We start from the raw sequence: 24,911 nt of genomic DNA on the forward strand, positions 1-24,911 counted from the left end.
CCATGGACTTGAACACAGCCTGGATCAGGCCTTCATGCATGAGCTACCTTCGTGCAAAGCAAATAGCTCGTGGGCTTCGGTGTGAGGATCGCTTGCAAGGGAAGGGTTACTCGTGTCTACAGGCTTATGTCTCAGAGGAGTGAATTCAAGCAGGGATCTGTTTGTTTTCCTGCAAGAAAGCCATTCAATAATGTTGAGGTTGTAAATGAGTGTTTATAGATTTAGGGATTTTTTTTAATGGAACAAATGACGTTTGGTTTACCCGAAGAAGCCAAGCTACAGCTATTGCAACATAAGGTTGCTTGCTAATGTTTAGGCTATCCATCAGTGCAGGAGGACATTAAAAGGTAGAAAGGTTCTGATAAGAGGCTGGACACTGGATGCTATCCAAACCTATTAAGCACACATGATGAGAGAAAAAAACCTTCTGAGAACAGAAGCTTTCAAAATTGTCCTGTCACCTTTGTTACTGTTCTCTTCCCAAAATGCTTTATTAAACATCTGGCTGCTTGTAGTAATGCTCTGTAGCAATGGCACAGTTGGGTTGCTAACAAAAGAGGTTACATGACACTTCAAGGATTGTGTGAGTAGCCTAACTCTTGGATAGCCAGAAAATCCTGGTTAGCATTAGCCTTCTCTTCTATTCTGTTTCTGAAGCTCCCCTCCTCATCCTGCTGACAGCTACTGGTACTGGTTATTTAATCTGTATTTTCATCCTTTAATCTGTGTGCAAAATGCTTTTAAAGCAAAAAAAAAAGGCAACAAGAAGTAATCCATACTTTTACTTCCTCTGCTTTAAAGCAAGTTTATGTAGAACAATTTCAGCTGGCTACTTTATGAGCACCCCTACACCAATAAACCTGTGTGTCTACGGAAAGGAGGAAAAAATTGTTTCTTTGGTAAAGAAACCTCTATAAGCAGGTTTCCAATGAATTATTTTCATCATATATTATGGGTGGGGAAGAACTAGGGTTTGAAGATACTAAAAAATATCTTGCCAAGCACTTCTTGTGAGGCCCAATTTCTCACGAATTGAAGTCAAAAGCATATCTTCCGTGGTGACCAGTTTAGGTTCTTAAACTAAGCTGTAGCAAAAACCCCATAGCTGGTTGGGATTGCGGTGAGTGTTTCTATTTATTGAAGAGTATAAAGTTTGCAGCTGATTCACTGGACTTGCAAAGGAAGCTGATGAATCAACTAAACTTTGTCTCATGGGACAATCTATTATTTAAAAATTACTTTCTATGGGGCTTTGAGTGTTTAAGATTTCCTCTGGTCACCTATAGGAGCCAGGAAGAAATTTCTCCTTCTTGATCTAGGCAATCTTTTCTCTTCCTTTGTTGCTCTGAAACTCATGTTGTGGTTACACCCCCAAATTTCTCTGAATCAAGTAATTTAACATTCCAAGGAAACCACACTTTGGATTGAAGAGCTTTATGTAGGAAACACTTTGACTCACACTGTTTGCATGACAGTTGCTTGTTTGCCACTATCAGGAACAGAAATGTGGTTTCTAGAAAGGAGCAGCTACAAAAAGATCTACTGAGAACAGGAAAAACAAGATATAGCTAGATAGCAGACCCTGTTGCTGATTAACAGGTGAGCCATGAAAAATGCTTCATATACTTTCTATGTACTTGTCAAAAAGTAAACCCCAGTGGTTGCTAAGTTGCTTCAAGGAAGGGAATTGTTCAAGATTACAACTTGTACCACAGCACCAAAGAGGAAGGATGCTGGAAACCCAAGGAAGAAACTTGTCCTTTTCCTACCAGTGAGCTTGCTGAGGGCCAAGAGGCAGCCCAGCGAGTCTGAAGCAAGCAAGCTGACCTGAAGCTACATCAGATCCGCTGCAGTAAATGAGTTTGTGAACTGAGGTGGTTAGCATTGCCTTATGTGTTGGATTAATGCAACCCCTCCAGGCAGAAGAACATGTTCAGCTGTTTGCTGAGGGCTCTATTGTCTTCAGTCATTGTATTTTTCTGTGTGTCAACACATTTTGATAGTTTAGTAGAATATGAGGGAAAACAGATTCATCATGACTCCAGATCAGCTTGCAGCTACAAAACAAACCCCATAGTTGATAGGCACTGCTGATTTGCTTCATTTAGCTACCAGCAAGTGATCCTGCCCTCAGTACTGAAAACACCATTTGATCAAAGAACAGGATTGGGTTCAATTTTTTTTCTCTGTCACTGACCCACTCTGAAATCCTGGGTGAGGTATTTCATGTCTTTGCCCCCCGTTCCCACTCCCATGGCTAGTGAGATTGGTTTGCTTTGGAAGCTTTAGCTCTCATGACATGTGTATGTAGTGCCTGGCATTACGGGCCCCCGTTCTCAGGTATAATGTCCACACACTGTCATAACAGATAAATTGCTGCTAATAACAGCTGCTCTCCATGATCCCCATCCACCTCACTGTCAATTCCTACATCTGTCATCTCAAAGCAAATACCCTGGAATTATGAAGCCTTGTGCTTTACTGGCTTGCCTCAGACCCAGATGACTTTGTGGTAGGAAAAAAAATTTAAAAAAAAATGCAGAAGTTGATTACTTAAAGTTTTGCAGCTGCTTCTGTTGTAGAATTGGCTGTTTACTACACATACAGCTAAAACCGAGCAGATGAGATCAGACACGGGGCAAGAAAAAAGAATGTTCCAACATTTTTGTGCATAACACCAAAAACCATCAGGAGACTGCATGCACTGTGACAGTTCTGGGGACCTTTCCCTCACCAGATTGAAACACATGCCTAACACAGACTTCCCAAAATCAAAGTACAACCAAGACAGTCTATCTTCTCCTCCATTGCTTTCCTCTGCATTTCTCAGTTGAACTCGAAGATCTTAAAGGTCTTTTCCAACCTAAATGATTCTCACTGTCAGCCCCTTCACACAGCTGCATGGTCAGTACTTCCCAGGCCGTAGCTCAGCCTGAATCTCAGCTGGCATTGGCCTGCCCCTGCCCAAAGCAGAGAGGTGGGGGGACATCAGAGCAACCAAAGTGACTCCAGAAGGGGCAAGCAGAGCCCAGGCTGTGGCCAGAGGGCAACAGTGCAGACCCCAGTACCAGAGACCCAGAGATACCACGGGCCAGTTTGTGGGGTGAATCTCTCACCACAAATAGCAGATCAGCCTTGGAGGCACAGTCACAATTTCATGGCCTCTGTTTTGCCTTCCATTACCTTTCCCCTTTGAAAACATACATTACCTGAACACATAAACTTGTCTTTTTGTGCCTACCAGCATGACTTGCATATATCTACCTTGAATATAGTCTCCCTTTGTCAAGTAACTGCTCTCATTCCAGTCCTCCTTATGACTCCTTGTGAGTGTTTGCCTCAGAGGACTGAGGACAGTGACCTCTGAGAGTCGTATCATTGCTACCTGTCCTGGTTACTACTTCCCCTGCTAGCTGAGCCTTCCTCAGTCGTCTGGAGAACGATGTGACTCTGCAAAAGCAACAGCAGACTTCCCATCCCTGACACAAAGCATCGCTCTCCACTGCTGGTCTTGAGTCACGGCCGTGTGAGTGCAAATCGAGTGCAGCAACGTAACAGCTGGATGAAGCTGGTATTTCCAGGTTTTTGTCTATGAACCCTTCTCATCCCATCGTGCACCATCTCACACCAAAGTTCACTTTAGCCTGTTTCTTTCATAGTTTTGAGGTCTCCGCTAGTAGCAAGTCTGTGTGGAGATCTGCAAATAGATTATGTGTGGAAAATTGCAGTCAACAATCTGAAAATACACATACCATTAAGACAGAAGTGCTTGGAACCGGAGACAGCTTAAGAAAAGTTATGGCTTGAACTTTTGTCCATTGACTGTAACATTTTTAATTGTTTTAAGCTAGTTTGTTGTGGAATGTTTTCATAACCTGAGACATAACATATGCTGCACATTATTTATTTTATGCAAGCAACTTTTAAAATAACTCATTGTGTTTCAGTATCGTGGCTGCATGTCTGAAACTTGCCAGGAAAGCAGTTGTGTTTATGAAAAAAGCTTGCATGAAGTCTATTCAATCTAAAGAGTGTGGCATCTTTCTGATTCATATAATTTTTGTACTGATGAACAGTCTTGCTTTAAGATACCATGATGATTCACATCCACTGGCAAGAATTGGTATAAAATGAAAGCCTGTATTTCTAGGTTTCTGTTCCTTATGCACTAATTTCAAACTACAGATGGACTGATTTGAGAAATCTGAGCATCTCTAGCTTTCATTTATCTCGGTGAGACTTCTTTGATTTCAGTCACAGGTGATCATCAACTCTTCTTCAAAACACAACTCCTAACTTCCCTGTTCACTGTTCTGTAAAATACTGTGAGATTGCCACCTAGATCATGTGATGTGGCTTTAATATTTCAAGGTTCTTAGATGAAAGGCACTGTGTAAGGATGAAGAATGTTGGAAGTACCATGGCAAATGTATAGAGATGATTTTATGAGAAAGCTTATTTGTTTGCTGTCCTGTTCAGTGAAGGTCAACAAATATTGTGTCTTGAACAGCTGAGTGAAGTAGCCTGTAGCAAAACTTACAGAGCTGTCAAAAAAGAAGAGTTTACGTTTCAAAGTATAGTGATGCAACATGACATTCAAAATAACAGATAATAGGGAGTTGCATAGCCTGAAAGCTTTCATGTGATCTGAATCGGATTTTGCTTCTTTTCAGCACTTCAGTGGGATGCCAGGTGCTGGGACATGGGCAGTAGCAGATGCAGCATGGGCACGGCTGCCTGGCAGAGGTCTCCTGGCATTTGGGCTGCCAGGGCAGCTGGGGTAGTGCAGGAAAGACCAGGTTGCATTCAGCTTGTGATGCTCTTAGCTCCCACCAAGAACCTGGGATTTATGGGTGATATTGCATCTAGCTTCAAACCTAGTCACCCTGCTGTTTATCAGTGGTTGTATCGTAGTGAACAGGAGAGGAAGGGGGAGAAGCCACAATCAACCTCTCAGCAAAAGATGAAAAGTATCTTGCAAGCCCAGAGGCTTAGTTGGGAAGGAACAGTGATCTCTAAATTTTGGTGGGTGCAAACACAACTAACCTTGAACAAGCATGTGACATCTCAGCTGTTTGCGTGCCATTTGCTGAAATGGAAGAGGAGCTGGGAAGATCTCTTTTGTCTTTTAAACTAGAAAAACAAAATTTAGAAGTGGAGACTTTTTTTCTCAGAGTGTGTTAATGGCACTCAGAAGTAGCTGAATATCCATTTCTTGTTTCTCAGATAATTACTAATCCAATTCCTATTTGCGTTCTTTTCTTAAAAATTAAACAAGAGGGTGTCATAAAACTGGGATGTTGCTTTGCCAGCAAAATAATTTATACAAAGGTTTTCAGTTTCTAGCTATAAATGAGAAGATACAGGAGACAGAAGATTTTGATTAAAACCTGGTGAAAGTAGTTTGGACTTCTGGATTTCATTAAACTGCTTGGTCAAAAAAGATAACGTGATGAGAGAAATTTTTGTTGTTGGATCAATTTAAGTACATTTTACACTACCAGAGTCTTGGGCCATGAATCTGATTTTGGTTCCATCGGCTTTACCCTAGTGTTACTCCGTTGACTTGACTGCTATCATTTCTGATTTACATTACCGTGAGATCACGAATCACTTTCTTTGCCTTCAGGAAACAGAATAGCTATTAGGGGAAATATAGGACTGTACTTGTTAAAAGTACTCAGCATTTTGTTTTGAATACAAAAAAACAGGCTTCTGCAGGTGTTTCTGAAGAGTTCACAGAATATTCTTTGTCACATGCTCAGATGCAATGGTCTTAATCATGGTGTGTATGTCTCTCCTAGCTGTCGCAGGACATTTAATATGTTGGAAAAGGTGTCTCTGTTCCCCTGTAAAAGTTGAATTTGCTTTTACAGCCATTACCCATAATGCAGAGGGAGAACAGTGTTAATAACCATTTCATCAGGGCTGCAGAAATTTTTTGCACCTCTCCAGGGAAGAAGCAAGTTTTTCTTCTGTAAATGGCCGAAGTGTTACCTTTGGAAGCTTTCACTCTTGGGATCCAAATGCTTTCTTGCACTCATAACCTGTGCTACCTAATTGTTCTCCAGGGGAGCAAAAGTAGGTTGGTGGGTTGGGTTTTGGCTTGTAATTGTTTCTGGCTTTCTTTGAACATTTGAAGGCTGTAGGTGTGCACAGTACTCAAACAGAGAAAGTGGCAGTCATGGTTATTTAATGGGAGCAGTGGGAAGTCTCAAGGAAAATCTCAGGAAGGATCATACAGAGACTCCCTAGAACTGTGTGCAGAGTTGGAAAGGGTTGGATGTGTTCCTCCCATACATGTGGTACAGCTGCTCTGCCCTGAACACTATGAAGGGCTGCATAGTGACATAAAGTGTTTTGCTGGGCCTACAAAACCTTTGGAAATCATCAACCTGTGGAAAAAAATTGGTTTTTTGTTACAGAAAATGAAGTCGGCTAGTAAAGTGTTCGCACTACACTGCAAGGCTTTAGTCCATGTACACGATGTCAGCCTGTTTCTGTCTTTACGTACCTTGATATTGTTAGCTTGCTCTCAATCTGTTCAAAAGAAGCAAAGATTCAATGGTCAGCAATGAGTGGTTTTAAAAAACAAGTGGTGACTGTATCTCCCACAAACCTGGAGAGAGGAATCACAGTTTGTGCCATTTTTTAATACTTCCCACATTGTCTTACAGTTTCTTTTGCTCATTCTTCTCCCATTTCCCTTTAAGATTTTCATTTCTTCTTTATGAAATCGAGTTAGCTGATACTTACAATTTATTTTTTTTAATGTACTTTGATCTCAGACAAAATTTGATGGAATTATTACTATAGTAATGCATCATGGGCTTGATCTTCAACACTAACCTCAAGGCAGGTTACATCCCATTTGGAAATGAATTCCCAATGGGAAATGAAGCTGCCTGATGAGAGTAAGAATCAGGTCACTTGGTCTAAATGACTGATGATGGGGTTTAGTACTAAGCTTTTGGATCCCAATTTTGGCCTATAAATATAAAATAAGTTTGAGATTGAATTAATAGTGACTTCAATTAGAGGCCCTAGTTATCAATTTAAATGCAACTCCATTCATGTCAGAAGAAACTCCTGATTCACAGCTGCACAAAGACTATGGAGTTCGGTGGTGTTTCTGTACCCTGTAAATCAGAGAGACAGATGTTCAAGATAGCCAGGTCTCTGAGAGGTGGACTTGGGCAGCCACGTACAAGCTTTGGGCTGCTGTTGAGCTTGCGTACACACCCTGTTGAGTATGCAAACTATAAAGTACATGTATTAATTTGTATGGCTCCTAGCCAAAATCAGCTGAAATACTGCTAATCATTAGGCTTTGGTTCCTATCTGAATATTCATTTAAAAGCCTTTTTTTTTTTTTTCTTTTTCCCCCCAACAGCTGTAGGACTGGACAACAGGACTTTTGAGCTTTTTCCTAGTTCTTTCACTGCTTCACTCTTGTCTCTACTTACTCTCATGAGCTAGAGCTGGGACTTAGATTTAGTCATGGGCATCTACAGTTAGGAATTTCTGTGTGTTCTCTGTTTTACTGAGACTTGCTCTATAGTTCTCAGCTCCTGTCAACCTCAGTGGGCAATCACGCTGAGAAAATCTTTGTCTTAGTCTCTTCATCTTTTAGATGATAATGTGGGGGCTCATCTACTTCTTAAGAAACTGTGAGACTTCTTAATTATTAGCAGTACACTCTGTCTGCAATTAAAAGTGGGTGTTCCCTAGATATCTTTTGCTGGGGAAATGGAGTAATGTATGGAGGAAATGAGGAAATATTTCAGTGAGGTCAAAGATACCCAGCATGTTCTGCAGATTATCTGTCAAGGTTGAATAGTGAGACTGCATTATGCAGCATGCACAGACAGTTCTGTAAACCATGTTCCTATTTAAAAACATTCAAGTGGAACAAACTTACTTTTTCATGTCACAACCAGGTTCATATTCACATTTCAGCAGTGGGAAGGAAGAGATAAAAGACTTAATTCAGCTTTCACCATGCTGGAGATTTTCTCTGGCTTCACCTCTGCCCCTTCCTCTGTCCTCATTCCCAGTGTTTTTGAACTCTGCCTGCAATGCATTTCAGTGCTTGCCAAGATATCCCCAACTAAGGGTGAGTTAATGAGAACATCTGGCCAGGAATGAGTGATGATGCTCTGTGACCCACCCACTCAGCACATCTGGTGGTCATGGTCATGGATGGGGAACCTTACTGAGTGTTAAGGCTTCTGCAAGGAAAGAGGATTTTGTCATCTATGCCTGGATTTATTGAAAATACCCAAATCCAATTGGTTATATAAAGGGGCTTTCATGTCAATGGGAGAAATGTCTATAAATAGGTGCACACACACACGCATATACACTTTTTTATATAATTACAGTATACTGTCAATGAGTAAGAATGTGGACTGCCTAAAAACTGTCTTTATAGATAATTAGTCCCAAAGCTCCTAAACTGGTTAACCATCAAGGCATACTGCAAAAGACCTCTCTTTGGTAAGGGCTTTTTGAAGGGGATGAATGTACATTCTCTCTAAAGGGAGGAGAGGATGAAAAGAGTTTATGTGCTTGGTTGGCAGAGTTCCTTTTTGAAATGATTATTTTTAAACTGCTCGATTATTTTTGCCCTTCTAATGATGAATTAAGATGTCCAGACACTTTTGTGAGCATCTTTTATAATATTTATATATAAATCAATAAATACCAATACTCTGCTCTTGTTTTTCCTTTGCTGGTGAAAAAAAAATAATTTAAAAAGATGGATTTTTCAGACAGCACAATGAATCATCAATGAAGTGAAAACACTGGGCAAATTCTCTTTTGTTTAAGAGAATGGCCTGTACGCAGTTCAGGCCAGCACATTTTTCATGGGATGCAAGGGAGCAGTTCAAAGAATTGGCAAGGAGTGGGTCCTGCATATTCATGAGGCTGGGCAAGGAGGTGGAGGTACAGGAGAAGGCAGAAAAGCAGTGTGAGGATAGAGCGGAATGTGGAGTGAGTTACCACGGTATCCTATTTTACTGCTGTTTGACGTAAAGCTCCTTTGCTTTTACACAACCACTGGAATTGAATGGAAGCAGCTCAGGGCATAAATAATGAATGTGTCTTTTACACATTAAGAGAGGAGAATCTGCACCTCATCACAGAGATAATGTGCCCCTCTCTTCTCTCCCCAGTCTCCAGCCTGCGTTCCCGAAGTCAGTCAAGATCTTATCCGACAGACAGAGGAGAAACTCGAAAACAGCCCCTGCAAAGAGCTATTCTCTCACTGTACAAAGTAAGTATAACTCGATACCCAAAGATCTCAGGGCTGTCAGTCAGCAGCTTGTAAGGAATGTGTCAGGTAAAGAGAGACATTTCAGTTTGAACCTGAAGCGTGTATCTTCGGCTTATGTTCATAATCCTAGAGACATAGCTGACAAGCGGTGAAGTCATTTCATCTGAACAAAATATAAAAAATATTTCCATGCCATTATATACACTACACACAGGCACTTAGTGTTTCAGGTATTTGACAGAGTGTTCTAGCCAAGTAAACCAGCCATGGATTTCATGCTGTGTGAAAAGAGCTACAATGATAATGTATCCAAAGAAAACATCTCTGTTTCAAAGTGAATAAAAATTAAGTGGCTATACAGTCCATTTAGACAGAGGAATGTGCAAACTTGTTCCGCATGGCTTTTCCAGAAAATCTTCACCAGGAGAATGGGGCTTTTTTAATTCTTTCTGTCTGTCTGTGGTGTTCAAACGAACGTGTGTTATTTCATCCTTTGTCTGGGACAAGGCTTATCAGTTTTTGTAGCGGTGGGGCGATTTGTACTATTATGCTCTAAAGCTCCAGGTATGCAATCTGCATTTGCAAACACTGACCCGAGTACGTTCAGGCCAGTAGATCATAAACCAATAAAAATATGAAAAGGAGGGATCATCACAAGCTGGCCCATGTGGTTTCTGGCTGAGCACGGTTTGTTTTCCCTGGATGATGTAATGGGGATTTGTAAAATTTGCTCTGCTGTCATTCATTGTTTTGACTCATTTCATTGACCTTTTCTGTTTTCAGTTATTCTTTGCGTTGGTAGGAGATGCGGGTTATTTCTGGCCTTCTCTTATAACACAACCAGTTTCCTTGCATTGGCCTGGTGTCATGGAGAGATGCTCGTATAACTCGCACCAGTTGTGTGTGCCAGTCCCAATGACAAAGGCAGAGCTGTGCTCAACACAAACCCCCCTGATGCCTGTTTCCAGTTCTCAAATCGCTTTGAAAGCTGACAGTTCCCTCTAAAATGCACTTTGTTGTTGCCAAAGAGGGGAACTAAAAAGCAAACAACTGCTGAAAGGCAGCTATTGTTCTTCAGAATACGTGCAGCTTTTAATTAACTGAATGGAATAGGCTAGTGTTGGACACCACTTAATTCAGGCTCATACTCACCAACAGCCATTCCTTCATCTCAACTGAAACAGATAAATGAGCCAGGTTTGAGACCTTGTTAATAAATATGCTGAGCATTTCACATGGACTGAAATGGGGTCAAAAGGAAGTTTTAAAAACCTGCTGTTGGTATTTACTAAATGTACTGAATAATGTTAATTTTGGAAGAGTTCACAGTCAGACCAAGAAAGGGAGGCATACATACAAATGTGAAGCTTGCTATCCTGTAGGAGCAGGAATGGGGATGAGTTTCAGACATGTCTTCATGGATAAAATCAATCTGTGGGAGAAATGCATGCATAACTCTTAACTTCTGCTTTGACATTTAATATTTTGACTGACTGCTCCTGCCACCCTCCAATTTCCCCTATAATTTTGGCTTTGAATTTGGCCATTTGTTAAAGCTCATTAAGACTTACTTTTTATTTTATTTCATTTTGTAAGCTTGAATCCGGTTAGGGGAAACAGTATGATCTGTGTCCAATCAAAGCTAATGAAGACAACAACAAATTGACTTCTGAATATGTGCAATTACCGGCATGTTCCAAATTGATGGTGCAAGAATTGCAAAAAAAAAAAAAAAAAAAAATTCAAACAACTGAGAAATTAAAAAACCCCTTATGAATGGTATCTCACGAACAGGGAGGAACTAAACTGAGGAGACATGTTATTCATGGTGGTTGTTTGCTCAGGTCTAGAACTGCCCCAGGGTGAGACATAGATTATCCATTCCCAAACCAGAGTAATGTAATCCTTCAGAGAGGATTTCCTCCTCCAGCAAAATCTGGAAGTGTTTCTGTATACCCTTAGATAAAGACACAAAACTGTCTGTATACACCAAGACAGAAATACTAATTTCTTGTGGGCATTTTTCACCCCCACCAATGTTGCCAGCAGAGGTGGACGCACTAGCCCCAGTAAGCAAAGCAAGAACCAAAACCAGCAGGTCAGCAACCCCCTTGTTAAACAACGTGACCATCTCAGGCAGCTTCTCTCAGCTCAGCTCATCTTTTCTTGCCTGTCACAAGCAACATACTTATTTCTCACATTTGCAGACTGGCCTTTTTATTCCTTTATCCCTTTGATTATCAAAAAACTTCGCATCCACTGCGTGACCCCCAAAATTCTTCTCCTGATCCAAAAACAAATCAAACTTTCTTTCCCCTGTTTTACCCTATACATCACATAGCTGTTAGGAGAAGCCTTCTGACTTTAATCACAGTTACTACTTCTTCTGTATAGCAGGACTTGAAATTGATTTTTTTTGCTCAAAATAAAACCTCTCATGGTCCCTCAGACAGAAATGGACTTCAGACAGAAATTTTCGATCCAGATGTAAACATCCCCCAAAGTTTAGGAGCTCGGTTCTGAGGGTGTTGTGTTAATTTACTAACAGAAGCAAAGACATTTGCTGTCTAGTGACTAACAGCCTTTGTAAAAGTCCATTGAAACCAGTCAGAGATGCCCTGTTAATTTTGAGCAAGCACAGTAAGTACATATTACTATTCAGCTTGTATAAGGTCTCCTGTTAAGAAATACATCAGACATATCGCTCTGTTCTTCGATTGAAACTCTGAGTAACATAAAGTACAAAATAAAGTAGAAGTAAAATTATCCTACCATACAAGAAGTCTGGATTTTCTCCTCTTGTTTTGTTTCTCTTTTGCTCCAAGTTCAAGATTATAAAATACTTATATATCCTTTTCATCTGAGATAGATCTGTCCTTGACCACCTCAGTGGGGAACCATTCCAAGAATACCTAAACAGCATGTACTTCGACAGGTTTCTCCAGTGGAAATGGTTGGAAAGGTAAGTGTCACTTTTTTTTTTTTTTAATTAAAAATTAATACAAAATGTTTATTTTCACTATCCATGCAAAGTCTGTAGAATACCCTCAAAATCTGACAGCTGAGATAGTATCTTTGCTCCCTTTGCCTTCAAGATAAAGGCAGTTTGGCCTTTCTTCAGTGTTACCAATGCCTCATCCCAATGTTTGCCATTTATGGCCCTCTCTGTGCAGCAGTTCTCCCCCTCTTTGCACTGTTCTCCTTCAGGAAGGTCCATCAAGACTCATTCCCCATTTCCCTGAGCTGTACTCCAGGGAAGCTCTCCCAGCGAGTTCCAGGAAGGCTTTCCCAATTTTAGCGTTTATTTTTAAGTGTTCATTGTTAGAAGGCTACAGAAGAAGTAAAGGCTTTAGCCACAGGAAGATGCCATATAGAAAAGTCATGGTTATGCTGGCATTAAACTCAGTTTAACCACGAGCGAAGTCTCCAGCTGTGACCATCCAACGAGCAAAATTGGTGTTTGGGATATCGACAGTGCTCCTTCATCCTTCATGGCTGTGCTGACACCCATAAATACTCCTCAGCCACTCCCTTCTCTCCATAAGAAGGTGACACACTCCAGCAGCCGGCTTTTTTTGCCGACACCTTTTTTGCACAGTATGCTTGTGCACAGCAAGTGAAAAAGAAAAAACCTACAGCCTATAAAAATTAGGAACCCAAATCTCCTGTGATCTGAGAAATGTCTGTGGCCGATTGAACTGTAGGCCCTGTCACCACGAGCTGCTCAGTGGCACAGCTGAAGGACACATTGCACGTTTTTATAACCTACCCTTGCACATCTGTAATGCTAAACGTAAGACACACATCCAGTCTGGCTTTTGCATTTGCAAACACCATGCCCAAGCAAGACTGAAACAGATGCTGCTTGCTAGGCAAGTAAAGAATAAAACAGAAATCCACCCCAGAACACCAGGGAGACATTTTTGGCTTCTAAAGCTCAAGTGTTCAGCCATTTAATGGTATTGGGTACATTAGGCACGTTAGGTATAATTAAAGTACATTCAGCAACTTCAGTTGTCTTTCTGTTTAGCTGCACTCTGAATATGGTGACTTCTTGCCTGAACTAGCTGTCACTATTATTAAATCGCTGTAAACATACAAGAATATGGCATATAGGTCCTCACACCATGTTTACTGGCTAGACATTTCTGAGCACATTTAATGACCAGGCAGCCTTAGTGGGTACTAATTTGCAAGGAAAGAAGCCTTTGCCTTCTCCTTGTTGGTGGGGGCTGTCGCAGATGTACGCTGCTGGGTAACAGCGACCTTGAGTTGAGAGAAGCCCTGGTTTCCACAAGTGGAATTAATTACATCAGATGAGTTAGGGCCAGATCCATGAGCGGTGTGTATCAGCATGAAGTCTCAGAGATCAAAGGAGCTGTGCCAGTTCCTCTCCCTGGAAGGCTACAAAGCGGCTGCACAAGAGGGAAGGGAAGCGGTGGGTAGAGGGGAGAGCTATTTCATGCCAAGACAAGCTCCACATGCCATCTTTACTGAATCCAGCATTTACTCTGCCATTTCAATTAAAAAAACATCAGATGATTCATCTCTAGCCAGGCTATTTCCTATCTATTTTCTCATTTGGGATAAGGAATTTTCTGAAATGCTTTGAGGATTTTCTTCTCCCCATTCCCCCACCAAATGGGACAAGCTATTGGATATTCCCAGCTTAAGGATCGGGGAGAACCGTTTTTAGGATTAGCAAAGAGATGTTAGTAGCACAGAGTGATCAACAGCTCCTTTTGACAGCCTGCTGGCTCCAGCGGAGGAGTCATACTGTCCATTTATTCCCGGGACATTGCTGAGCATGTAGTGATCACTGCTAACTGTTGCTTTTCACTCCAATATCATTTGCAGTACCTTCACAGAAGCCTGAAAATAGCATCTTTTCCTCTTCTAGTTTTGGCCTTCTGCATATTTTTCTTCCCCCACTTTTAAAAACTATCATAAACGTAAATGAAACAATTCACTTTAACATTTATTCCTTATTGTCATCAACCTCATCATCACTGTTGTGGGAACAACCACGTTATTGTGCTCCCTCTGCCGGCTGGCTCCCTGCCAGAGGAGAATGAAGCTGGTAGGAATATTCATATCCACTGCTAATATAAGTGTAAAACTTCGGTGATGGAGTGGTGGATACAAAATCGGATCTCTCTGAATCTAGAGTTCTTCTTCTGTTGCATTATGAAACTTCAGCGGCAACAAAAAATAAGTTAGATGTAGGGCTAGAGCCATTTTGGTCGAGCAGAATTTTGTGGGAATCCTGTGAGATCATACAGTGATTGTGTCTAGTGATCATTAGGGAGCACGATGCCCTCAGAAAGACCAACTTATTTAACCCTTAATTTGGCCCTTGAAAGGAAAGAGATGCTTCTCCTCCCTCCTTGCCCGTGATGCTCTCTCAGGAGGCAGGTACCCCAGGCAGAGCAGCATAGGCTTGGAGCTCAGCTTCTTGCTCTGCCCTCCTGGGAACGGCACCTAAACCCACATCTCCAGTTCCTGGGATTGGTTCTTGCCTTCTTTCACATCAGTTTGCTGTTCTGTTTAAGGTCAAGATACCAGAAGCATTTTCTGGTGGACTGAATTTTGGATCTCTCTTTCTCATCTTGAAGACCAAGCAAAGCAATAAAGTATTAGCCCAGCACTACCCTTTAACAATTCCTATATATCATGAGAATGAATGTCTTGTTGGAAGCTCTCAGGCCTCCTCTTTGCTTAAAAAAGGCCAAAGCCATGTAATGGAGATTCAGAACTCTCCTTGGTCTTAAGATGCTAGCAGAAATTATCCTGATGACTCACTAATGTGTTGTATTTTATTACAGCTTAATATGTTGGAATTGAAAAGTTCAAGCCATACATAGTATTGAAGTAATGTAATTACATAATTATATATTATATTATATAATATGATTACCTTGAAATAATGTGATTATATAATATTTATCTATTTTGCTTTTCAGAAGTATGCTCTGAAATAGATAAATCACGGAGAGTGCATTAAATGTAGTGTGTCTTTTTTTTTTTTTTTTTTTTTTTAATTTCCTTTTCTTCCAGGCAACCAGTAACGAAAAACACGTTTCGGCAGTACAGGGTACTAGGGAAAGGCGGCTTTGGGGAGGTGAGTAATTCTGAAAGTTTCTGTTAAGATTGTTTCTTACTTCTCAGACACTGCAGGTTACAGGAGACTGATGTGACAGAGGCTGATTTTCATTAATTGCTGACAGTTTTACTTAACCTCTCATGACACGGTAATCTTAGAACACTTTTGAGAATTATTTTGTATTCCGACTGTTGCTTTCACAGGGGAATTAGGGTCACACCCTTATTTGTATTTTACTGATGGCTCGGCGTTGCTGCCTAGGCAGCAGAGTCCGAGGAGGCGCGGACAGGCTTTAGCTGAGCAGATTACAATCTTCACAGACAAAAGGAGGTGGGATAGGAAGCAGGCGGAGGAAAGTGAAATAATTAAACCAGTATTACACAGCAGGTTTGGAAACAGTAGTTGGTTCCCCAGCTGCCCCCGCCTATGCTTTATTTGCTACGCTGCCGTCTCTAACCTTAAAAGGACTAAATCAGATCAGATTGTGAGGAGTAAAGTGCAACCCAGACACAGCGTTTGCTTCGATTTACCCAGCAATTGTTCTCTTTAATTCGCAGGTCTGCGCTTGCCAAGTCCGAGCGACAGGGAAGATGTACGCCTGCAAGAGATTAGAGAAGAAGAGAATAAAAAAGAGGAAAGGCGAATCCATGGCACTAAATGAAAAGCAGATTTTAGAAAAAGTCAATAGTCAGTTTGTAGTGAGTATTGAACTCCCTAGCGCTCAGCTCCCTGCTCACCTGCTGAGCACTGTTCTTGTTGAATCCGATGTCTCTTCCAACTCCTGCTCCAGGAAAGGTGCCAGAAGCTGGTTCCCTTTGCTTTGCACCTTCATCCTGCTCCATGCACCTTTGCTGAGTCTTACTTTAGTCTCTGGTCTGTGAGAAATGCACCAGCCAAGGTGCCTGTTCCTACCATGGGAACATGATGCATTTTACAGCCTTGACTTGCATCAGGCCTTCATGAGGCTTAGCTATTTATATCCAGTGTGATTACCTGAATTCCCAATGTCTGAGAGACAGGAGCTTGGAGGAGGCTGAAGGAGATTAAACCCAAATAGATCAGAAGAGATTGGCTAGTAGAAGCATCTAGCCGGTGATGTGAAGCCAATCTGCCTGATGTAGGGCTTTCCCTGAGTTATGCCAGCTCTTGTGTCTCTTTAAGAATTCACCTTAGATTTTTTTTTAAAAAAGCGTTGTTATCTCAGCATCTGTCACGTTCTCTACACTTATTTTAGGAAACACTGTGAATACAACAGATGCAAGATGTTTACTTATCTCTGGCAGAAGCAAAGATGATGGCACATGTTTAAATGTGATGGGTAGCTTCTGGCTTGTCTGAGTGTTCCTGGGGCACCCACCAGAGCCTCGCAGGGTGGTGCTCACCTTCATGCCTCAGTGATGGTCTGCTTGACCACCACAGGACCGGGCTGCCTGGGCCTTCCTGGGATCCTACTGACATGATAGTTTTTTGACAGCAATCCAGCGAAACAGTGCAGTGGGAGATGTAGATTTCCCTTATTATTAAGATTTCTCTTATGTGGAAAAGTGTGTCCGGAATTAGTATGTGAAGCTATGTGAGCATTAACCTTGAGGGTTTCTGGTGATGGGTAGTCTGGATTCAACAAAAGAATCTATGAAATCCTAGCATCTGATTTTTCTGTACTTTTAAAATACATGTTTGCTATTGTAATAAGGCCCGTGTCAAATTCAGTCAATGTAATTTTTTTCTTTCCTAAAGAAAATCTTTAACAAAAAGTTCGTACTTTCTTCTTAGCAGCCAACTGAACTGTCACAACTATGCTACAAATGTTTTTCTAGGTCAATTTAGCCTATGCCTATGAAACAAAGGATGCACTCTGTTTAGTTCTGACCATAATGAATGGAGGTGACCTGAAGTTTCATATCTACAACATGGGAAATCCAGGCTTTGAGGAGGAAAGAGCTTTGTTTTATGCAGCAGAGATCCTTTGTGGCTTAGAAGACCTACATAGAGAAAATACTGTGTACAGGTAAGCACTCTCTAGAGTCTTAGGACGTTTTTTCTGGGTAGAAAAGAATTGCCTGTATCCTCCCTACTCATTGTGGTGCCGCACAGCTTAGATGCCTCAGTGCTTTGGCTGAAATTTCACAGAGCCCTGTACAAATACAGTATGATTCAGTAATCATGGAAGGAAGCAGTTGCTTCACAAAATACATCCCGTCTAAATTATACAGAACCAACACAAAGCTCCCCAAACCCTACCTCAGCATGATATAAGAAAATTATGAAAGTTTCTTTGAAGGGGTTTCATTGAGGAATCTCGTTTCTAGTTGGTATGAAGTGGAGATCATTCCACTCAAGCCTCTATTTTAATTAGTTAGATTATATTGCATTAGGGACTGCAGCACATCAGATGTGACAAAACCATCTCTCCTATCCCAGAGGGAGCGCAATTAGCTCAAGAATGTGTTTGAGACACAGGGTATGGATTTACGCTCTAGGACACGGCTCGTTTGATTAGCTAGATAGGGTGGTGGTGGTGGCCGTAGCGTGCCAGCCGTGGAAGGAGGCACATTCACAGCCGTGGTCCTGCCGGCCACGTCCCCCCGCTGTGGGTGCAGCCAGCGGAACGGGTGCTGCCTGGCACCGTGACAGGCAGCCAGCTTCGAGAAGGACAGATTTCCATTTCTCAGCTTCCAGTCTGGATTACAGCTCTATAGAAGTGCTTTCCCAGGGCATTATAGAGTTACTTGCTGGATAAGCAGGGTGATTGATTGCAGACAGAGTTCTTGTGACTCCATGAGGATTTATTTTTTTTAATCAACGACCAATGTAGTTGTAAACAGTATTTAATGTTTGTCTTCATCATCCCAGCTTGTGAAATCATTATTGCTGGCATTCGCAGCAGAAGAGGTCCTGCAAACTGATGAAAGAACTTCCAAGGACAATGATTAATAGGCAATATTGTGTTATTTCTAAAAACTAAGCCACACTTTAAACAGTTGCCCATGTGTAATAAGCGCTATGCATATGCTTGTACACATAGAAATCACAGTATCGTTGTTCCTGGATCTCTAGCAAACTGCCACTTGGTTGCCTCACTGTGACTCAGATCTTGCTAACTGGCATAAGGAGGGCAGACCAAAAACATGCTGATTTAGTTGGCACTGGCCCAAGAAGGAGATTTTTTTTTTCCCAAGGAACAAAATGGAATGAAGTGTTTAATGTCAATTGAAAAATCAAATAGTCAGTGATGTGTCTGGCTTCCCTTTTCTTTAAAAAAACATCCTACAACCTTCCAAACAGTTTTAGGAGGTATTATAGTGTTTCTTTAAAACATACTAGATCACAAGCATACTTTATTGATGCTAATGACTGGTACATTCAAAACATGGCTGGTAAAATGCCGTACTAATGCCACTTTCTAATAAAACAAATACGATCTGGCCACCTAAAATAGTATGTGGCTCTGAGAGAAATGGCATCCTACTTCCTTAAGCAGGTGTTTTCATGCTACTCTTAAAAAAAGCTGCTAGTTTACACCTCAGCTGGCACATTCATTTTGGTGATGAATGATATTATATCCTTGTTGGTGACATTTTCTAGCAGTATTTTAGGAGCATCTGCAGAGACCCCTAATTTGTAATACCACAGCGTGTTTGGGGACCCATGAGATGTGCTATATAGGTCAATAAAATATAGCAGTTAAATGCTACCACTTTCTCAAGGTGAATAATTCATCGCAAAACCCTTACTCCTCAGACTTAATTTCATTTTCTATGAACAAAATGCTTCTGAGTAAATCACAGCATCAGAAAATACATCCCCATCTCACGGGCCGGTGACGCATGCTGTGGACGTGACCTGAGAGAACAACCAGGCTCAGAGTCAGATTTATCTGATGCAGAATTCCCTTGCCAAACCTGGCACTTATGTTACATTTCTCAACTGCATCATGTTAGTAAAGGTCAACGGGTCTATTGCTCGTGGAAAGCAAACGTAAAAAGCTGCTGGTTCTACTCAAATTATTTTTTTATATATGTATATCTATAATTTTTATTTTCTATAGATAGATAAATATATAAATTATTTATACATGTACTATAGCCGTGCCTGGAAGCCCCAGTCAGCACCAAGATCACATTGTCCTAGGCATTACACAAATATACAGTAAAGCCTTGTCCACTATGATTAATTGAGTTGTTTATGCTGCTCTGTACAGCCAAACAATGTACCATCGCCTTTCTAGCATGGGCGCAGTGCCAGCAGTTTATGTTTCAGAATATTTAGGCAAGGCTTGTTTACACAGTGGAAACTGTACCATTGGGAAGTAGCCTTACATGTAACTGTGTCCACTGGGGAGTTTTATTTCTCCTAGACATTTCAGTACAAGAATCACATTCCCGCTTGGTACGTGGAAGTGTTGACCATGCAAAGGAAGCCAGCCTTGATCCTGAGGAACCAGAAATCTGAAAACAGAAATGACAACTGATGTCTCAGGGGGAAGGAAAGCCTGCTCTAATTGCCCTAAATCACAGAGGACTGTAAGGACCGAACTGCTGTTCTCAGAGTCCTCGTGGAGTCTCTCATTTAGTTGTTCAAAGACAACAGATCCCAGCTTGTATGCAGGATTCTTGTCATTTGGCCACAGTTACAGCTTTGAGTGGGACTAGTAACTGCTTGGAGCAGAAGGTGAAGTAATAATGAAGTCTTAGTTCTTCAAGGAAGTAGTTCTTACGGGATTCAGAATAATTTTTTTAAAACAAATAGGAAGTGCCCTTGAACCATGTTGCTCCAGCATTGGAAACCTTCTGCTAGTAGGCAGGGACAGCCCACAGTGGTATGTTAAACAAAATCACAGCTTCTCCTCTGCATTCAGCTGCCCTTCACATATTTCAGTATTGTTTATTTGAAAAGTAGGCTTGGTACCATTGGGCACCTGGTGAAGTTTATCTCGAGAGGTCAGGAGGGTCTGAAGCAAGCAAGAAAAGGAGATTGTTCACAGCACTCTATGTTCTTGCTTGAAATAATAAATAAAAATGAAACCGGTTTTGAAATTTTAATCTCAGCATTGTCAAAACTATAAAACACCCCTGTCTGTTCAAGGAAAATTCACGACACGGCAGTGGTACAGCTTGAAACACAGGGCAGGCTCCTGCACAGACTGTGCAATGCACTGATCTCCTGGCACGAGGGTTTCTCTTGTACACCCCCCGCTCCCTGCTCTTTGAAAAGAAACATGTCTTGCTGGGAAGATAACAGAATCAAGCTGGTTCACAAATGCAAGGAGGCCTTCAAAAAAGACGAGGCCAAACACTTCTTGGATTTGCACCAGGCTAAACGCTGTGTTTCGGTACAAATCGATCCGATAGAAGTCAGAATTGCAGCAGCACATTTCTCCCTGCCTCACCTGGCTGCGCTGGTGCCTGGTTCGGGCTCCTGAGCCAGCACAGCCTGCTCCCATCACCCGGCCCTTTGGGACGCTCCCTGCCCAGCACGTCCCCATCTTCCCTCTGACACTCCAGGTCCCATCCCAGGAAGGCTGGCTCCGTTCCCTCTCTGCACTAGCACAGGCTGTGCCCCGTGCCTGCTCAGGAAGGATGGGAAGGAGCCCACCACGGCTGCAAGGGTGTGCTCAGCTCCCCGGTTTGGGAAACAGCCCTGGTCAAGCGAGGGGACATGAGCATGCCTGGCCTGGGCAGCCTCTAGAAGCAGCAACTGGTGGAGCAGGTTTGGTGCTGACAAACCTTTCCGAAGAATGACCTGCCAAGACTCTGCTAAATATGTGAAAACTGAGATTATTTTTTTCAAAAGTTTATAACTTGGCCAGATTTGGGATTTTTTTTTTTTTTTCACAGGAGCAGTAAAAGGCACATCTTTGACATCAGAGTGACCACCTTGCCAGTATTCATGGCGTTGCTCCAGACCACATAGGCACTAGAGTTTCACAAATGTTTGTGAGAAGAATTTTAATCTGGGCACAGCATTCCCCCCTCTGCCCCTCATTTTCCAAACTTGCTGAAATTATTACACATGTACACAAGTTCGTGTACACACCTTCACATATTTGGTCTGAGTCAGATGCCAGCCATAGAAAATTTGAGCCCAACAGATCCCGTCTTCCATTCTCATATGCAAATAAAGTATTTTAAAATTTGAAATACTTTTATTTTTAGCAAAAGATTTTACAACAGAAAATGTTACAGAGGTTTAAAAACACACAGGACTATAGGGATTGATTTACAGGGTTTACTGGACTAGATGTATAGAGTGGATTAGGAACTAAAAGCATGACTTAGTAAAAAAATGTAACTCCAGTTTAGAAAAAGACATATGGTTTCAGTCTATCTGTGAAGTGAGTTGTAGAAAGTTATATTGGTTTCATGAGTTTCTTGCTGTTTGAGTTGACACTCAATTGGTTTATTACTGGTAATAAATGCACTCACACACCGTCGTATGGTCATGTTATCAAAACCAGCTTCATACAAATAACTGCTATATTTCATTTTCAGAGATTTGAAGCCGGAAAATATCCTGCTAGATGATTATGGTAAGTCTCTGAGATTTACAGAGATGCTTTCACAGTAAAGTAGATTAAGTTAGTTTTAGGTTATATATTGCACAAAGACAAATAATGCTCTGAAGTGACTAAGAGGCTCAGCGTACACTAATACTCCTGTCTTGGGGTGGGTGAAGTGCTGGAGCTCATCGCACGGATGGAATGAAGCAGCCGTGCTGCTCAACAGGGTCTGTGCGTGAAAGCACAGCTTTGCTGGGGCTGTTTGCCTTTTTTCATTGTTTTTCCATCTTTATTGTTGCAAGGCTGACACACACAGAGGAAGCTGGGATTTCTAAATCTGTGCTTCCCACTCCATTTTCAAAAGCACCTTCATCCGTTGCTGAGCCAACTCTCATTTTATGCAAACCCAGGTACCTGTTTGTTGCCGAAGGCAGCGATAATCAAATCTCACGCTGACTTACAGACCAGATGTAGCCCCTTCAGCCATCAGAGAGTTACAGAATTATGTCAGCCCATCCATCCTCTGTGATCGGTTCAAGATACTTCCCTACAGCATGCCTCTCATTGCCTTTTTTTGGTGGGTTTTAAAATATTTAACATAATCCACGGTAGTTTGTAGCCTCACTGATAAAATTTCACTGCATTGTAATGCCCTTAATAATTCCTCTTCTCCTTATCAGTGAAACTGTGATTCAGAACACTCTTTGCTTAAAAAGTCTGAACAGTAAATTGCAAGAGTATTGTAGTAATGACAGTAGTTGTGGTTTTGGACTAATTTGGGTCATACTATCATATCTGCTTTGTGTTGTTTTGTTTCTTTTTTCCTTCCAGGCCATATTAGAATATCTGATTTGGGTCTAGCTGTTAAAATCCCTGAGGGTGAATCAATCCGTGGAAGAGTAGGAACAGTAGGATATATGGGTAAGTCTTCAGTAGCACATCTTTTTTATTATTTGCTGAGATTACTTGAGTTTTGGAGATCTTTCTGCCATGTAAGCTTAAGAAAAAGAATTTAAAAATATTCACGTTCAGCTGGATCCAGTTCCCAGTAGCAACCCACCAAGAACTCATGCTAGTGGAAATCAAAAATATAATCTTAAAACAGCAAAGCAAATTAAAAGGGGAGACAACTGGGATTCTAGTGATTTTAGCATAGATTTATTTTTAGGAGGGTTATGTGCTAAAAGAAAGGCTTCTTTCTAGTTGCTGCTTTACATAATAGTTAAAATTTATTTGTATGTTTATGATAAAATGGGTAAGTCTGCACCTATGGTCATCTTGACCAAGGTCATCTTGAGTCTTCCCTGTGGGCAGGAGAGGCTGCACAAAAGAAGAGTAGAGATTTGTGCATTGGTAAGAAACACACTCCCTGATTTAGCAGCTCTGTTTCCTGAATTCACTGTAATTATTTTCACGCATTCTCTGTGTGGGCATATTTCTTGGAATAAAAATTGCTTGTGCTTATTTGACTAAATAGAAACTATCTGATATGAGCCACTGTTGCACCATATGGAGACTTTAATGAAAGCAAGCAGATCAGTTGTCATTTCTAAATTTTGTTGCCACCATGTAACTTTGTGCGCTCACTAAGACTCTGTGCTTGGGAACTTGTGTGTATGCAGTTTTGTACCCATGTACGGAAGTGAGGATGCCTGCAAGACAGTGACTGTGTATGCCCAAAGCACACTGTGTGGTTGCAATACAAAATAAATGGATGTGTTTTTTAAAGAGGGAAATTAAAAAGTTATAAATTGAGCAAAAAGACAGAATTTGCTTTTGAAGAAATGTCACTGCTGTTTACAGGATGTGCGTTTGTATGCCGTTTCTTCCTTAAATGGAGAAATCTGGAAGGACTCTTAAGATTAGGCCTCAGCTCAGTACTTAGCTTCAACTTCTTTTTGTGTTTTTTCAGTTGGTCTGACTTGGTAGAGAAGTCAGAAGACACTGTGCGCATGGCATGTAGCATGCTGCATTTTCTGTAGAGGCATCAACTGAAGTCAGGAGGTGTTTTTATATTTCACCCACCATTCTCTGTGCATGTGTATTCAGTCACTAAAATGGACCTTCAAGAAATTTTTTTGCCTATGTAAATACCAAGTATTTCCTCAAGACACATTTTTCTCCTCCACAGCTCCAGAAGTGTTGAACAACCAGAGGTACACACTCAGCCCTGACTACTGGGGGCTAGGCTGTCTCATTTATGAAATGATTGCTGGGCAATCACCGTTTCGTGGAAGGAAAGAGAAGGTGAAGAGGGAAGAAGTGGACAGAAGAGTGCTGGAGACAGAAGAGGTCTACTCCCATAAGTTTTCTGAGGAGGCCAAGTCCATCTGTAAAATGGTAAGGGGCTTGAAGGCCCAGTGTGGCAGCTTCATTAGCAAGCTGTATCTGACAGGGTTTGAACAGTAACACAGTACCATAGAGGGGCTGCAGAGACAAAGACTAACCAAGCTCATCTGTTGATGGGATGACTGCATTCTCTATTCATTCAAATTGTATTTATTTGGGCTTGCTTCTCCATGAGATTCATCACGGTCATCTTGAGTCCACTCCAAAGTTTTATGGCCAAGGGAGGGTATCTATTCTCGTAAGACTTTGAATGTTAGTTTGCAGTTAAGAACGCACTTCTGTCTTTTATAATCTTGTAGAAAAAATAAAAAGGACTTGATGATGCAAGACTCTGATTGTCTCCTGCAAGGAACTGAAAACCCCATGCTTCCATTGTCTTTGGTGAGAGCTGGGGGTAAGCAGGACAAAGATTATGCAATGAAATTATTGTGACACTCAAGTGCTGTCCCACCCCATCTCACTAACTTTGTTAGCAGTTTCTCCCCCGAGGTGCCAGGGTATCCAGCTTTTTTTAATACTGTTGAGCTGTCCTTTAAAAAGTTTTCTCACTCTTTCAGCTGGCAGTCATTTTCGTAGCACAATAGCCATGTCTGACAATGGAAATCCTCAAACCCTCTGAGAAATCTCAAAGCTGTGACTGAATTCATCAATGTCTTGTCAACATCCATCTTTAGAAGACT

At 41.4% G+C, this 24,911-nt stretch overlaps 1 protein-coding gene across 4 annotated transcripts in view; it reads left to right on the forward strand.

The window, feature by feature from the left end:
- The window catches only part of GRK5 (G protein-coupled receptor kinase 5), a 165,672-nt gene that overhangs the window by 123,985 nt on the left and 16,776 nt on the right, over positions 1–24,911 (forward strand). Inside the window, exons 1-9 of one of the 4 annotated variants that reach the window (XM_074907832.1) lie at positions 8,942–8,997; positions 9,180–9,280; positions 12,146–12,242; positions 15,338–15,401; positions 15,941–16,081; positions 17,201–17,391; positions 21,875–21,912; positions 22,714–22,803; positions 24,014–24,222. In XM_074907832.1, coding sequence (XP_074763933.1) covers positions 12,202–12,242; positions 15,338–15,401; positions 15,941–16,081; positions 17,201–17,391; positions 21,875–21,912; positions 22,714–22,803; positions 24,014–24,222 — 774 coding nt within the window. In that variant the 5' untranslated portion in view covers positions 8,942–8,997; positions 9,180–9,280; positions 12,146–12,201. Of the gene's footprint in view, positions 1–8,941; positions 9,011–9,179; positions 9,281–12,145; positions 12,243–15,337; positions 15,402–15,940; positions 16,082–17,200; positions 17,392–21,874; positions 21,913–22,713; positions 22,804–24,013; positions 24,223–24,911 lie in introns of those variants that run through there. The other 3 variants (XM_074907833.1, XM_074907831.1, XM_074907830.1) reach the window with 3 other exon arrangements.

The sequence above is a fragment of the Athene noctua genome, chromosome 5 (assembly GCF_965140245.1).
Source record: "Athene noctua chromosome 5, bAthNoc1.hap1.1, whole genome shotgun sequence".
NCBI classification, from domain to species: Eukaryota; Metazoa; Chordata; class Aves; order Strigiformes; family Strigidae; genus Athene; species Athene noctua.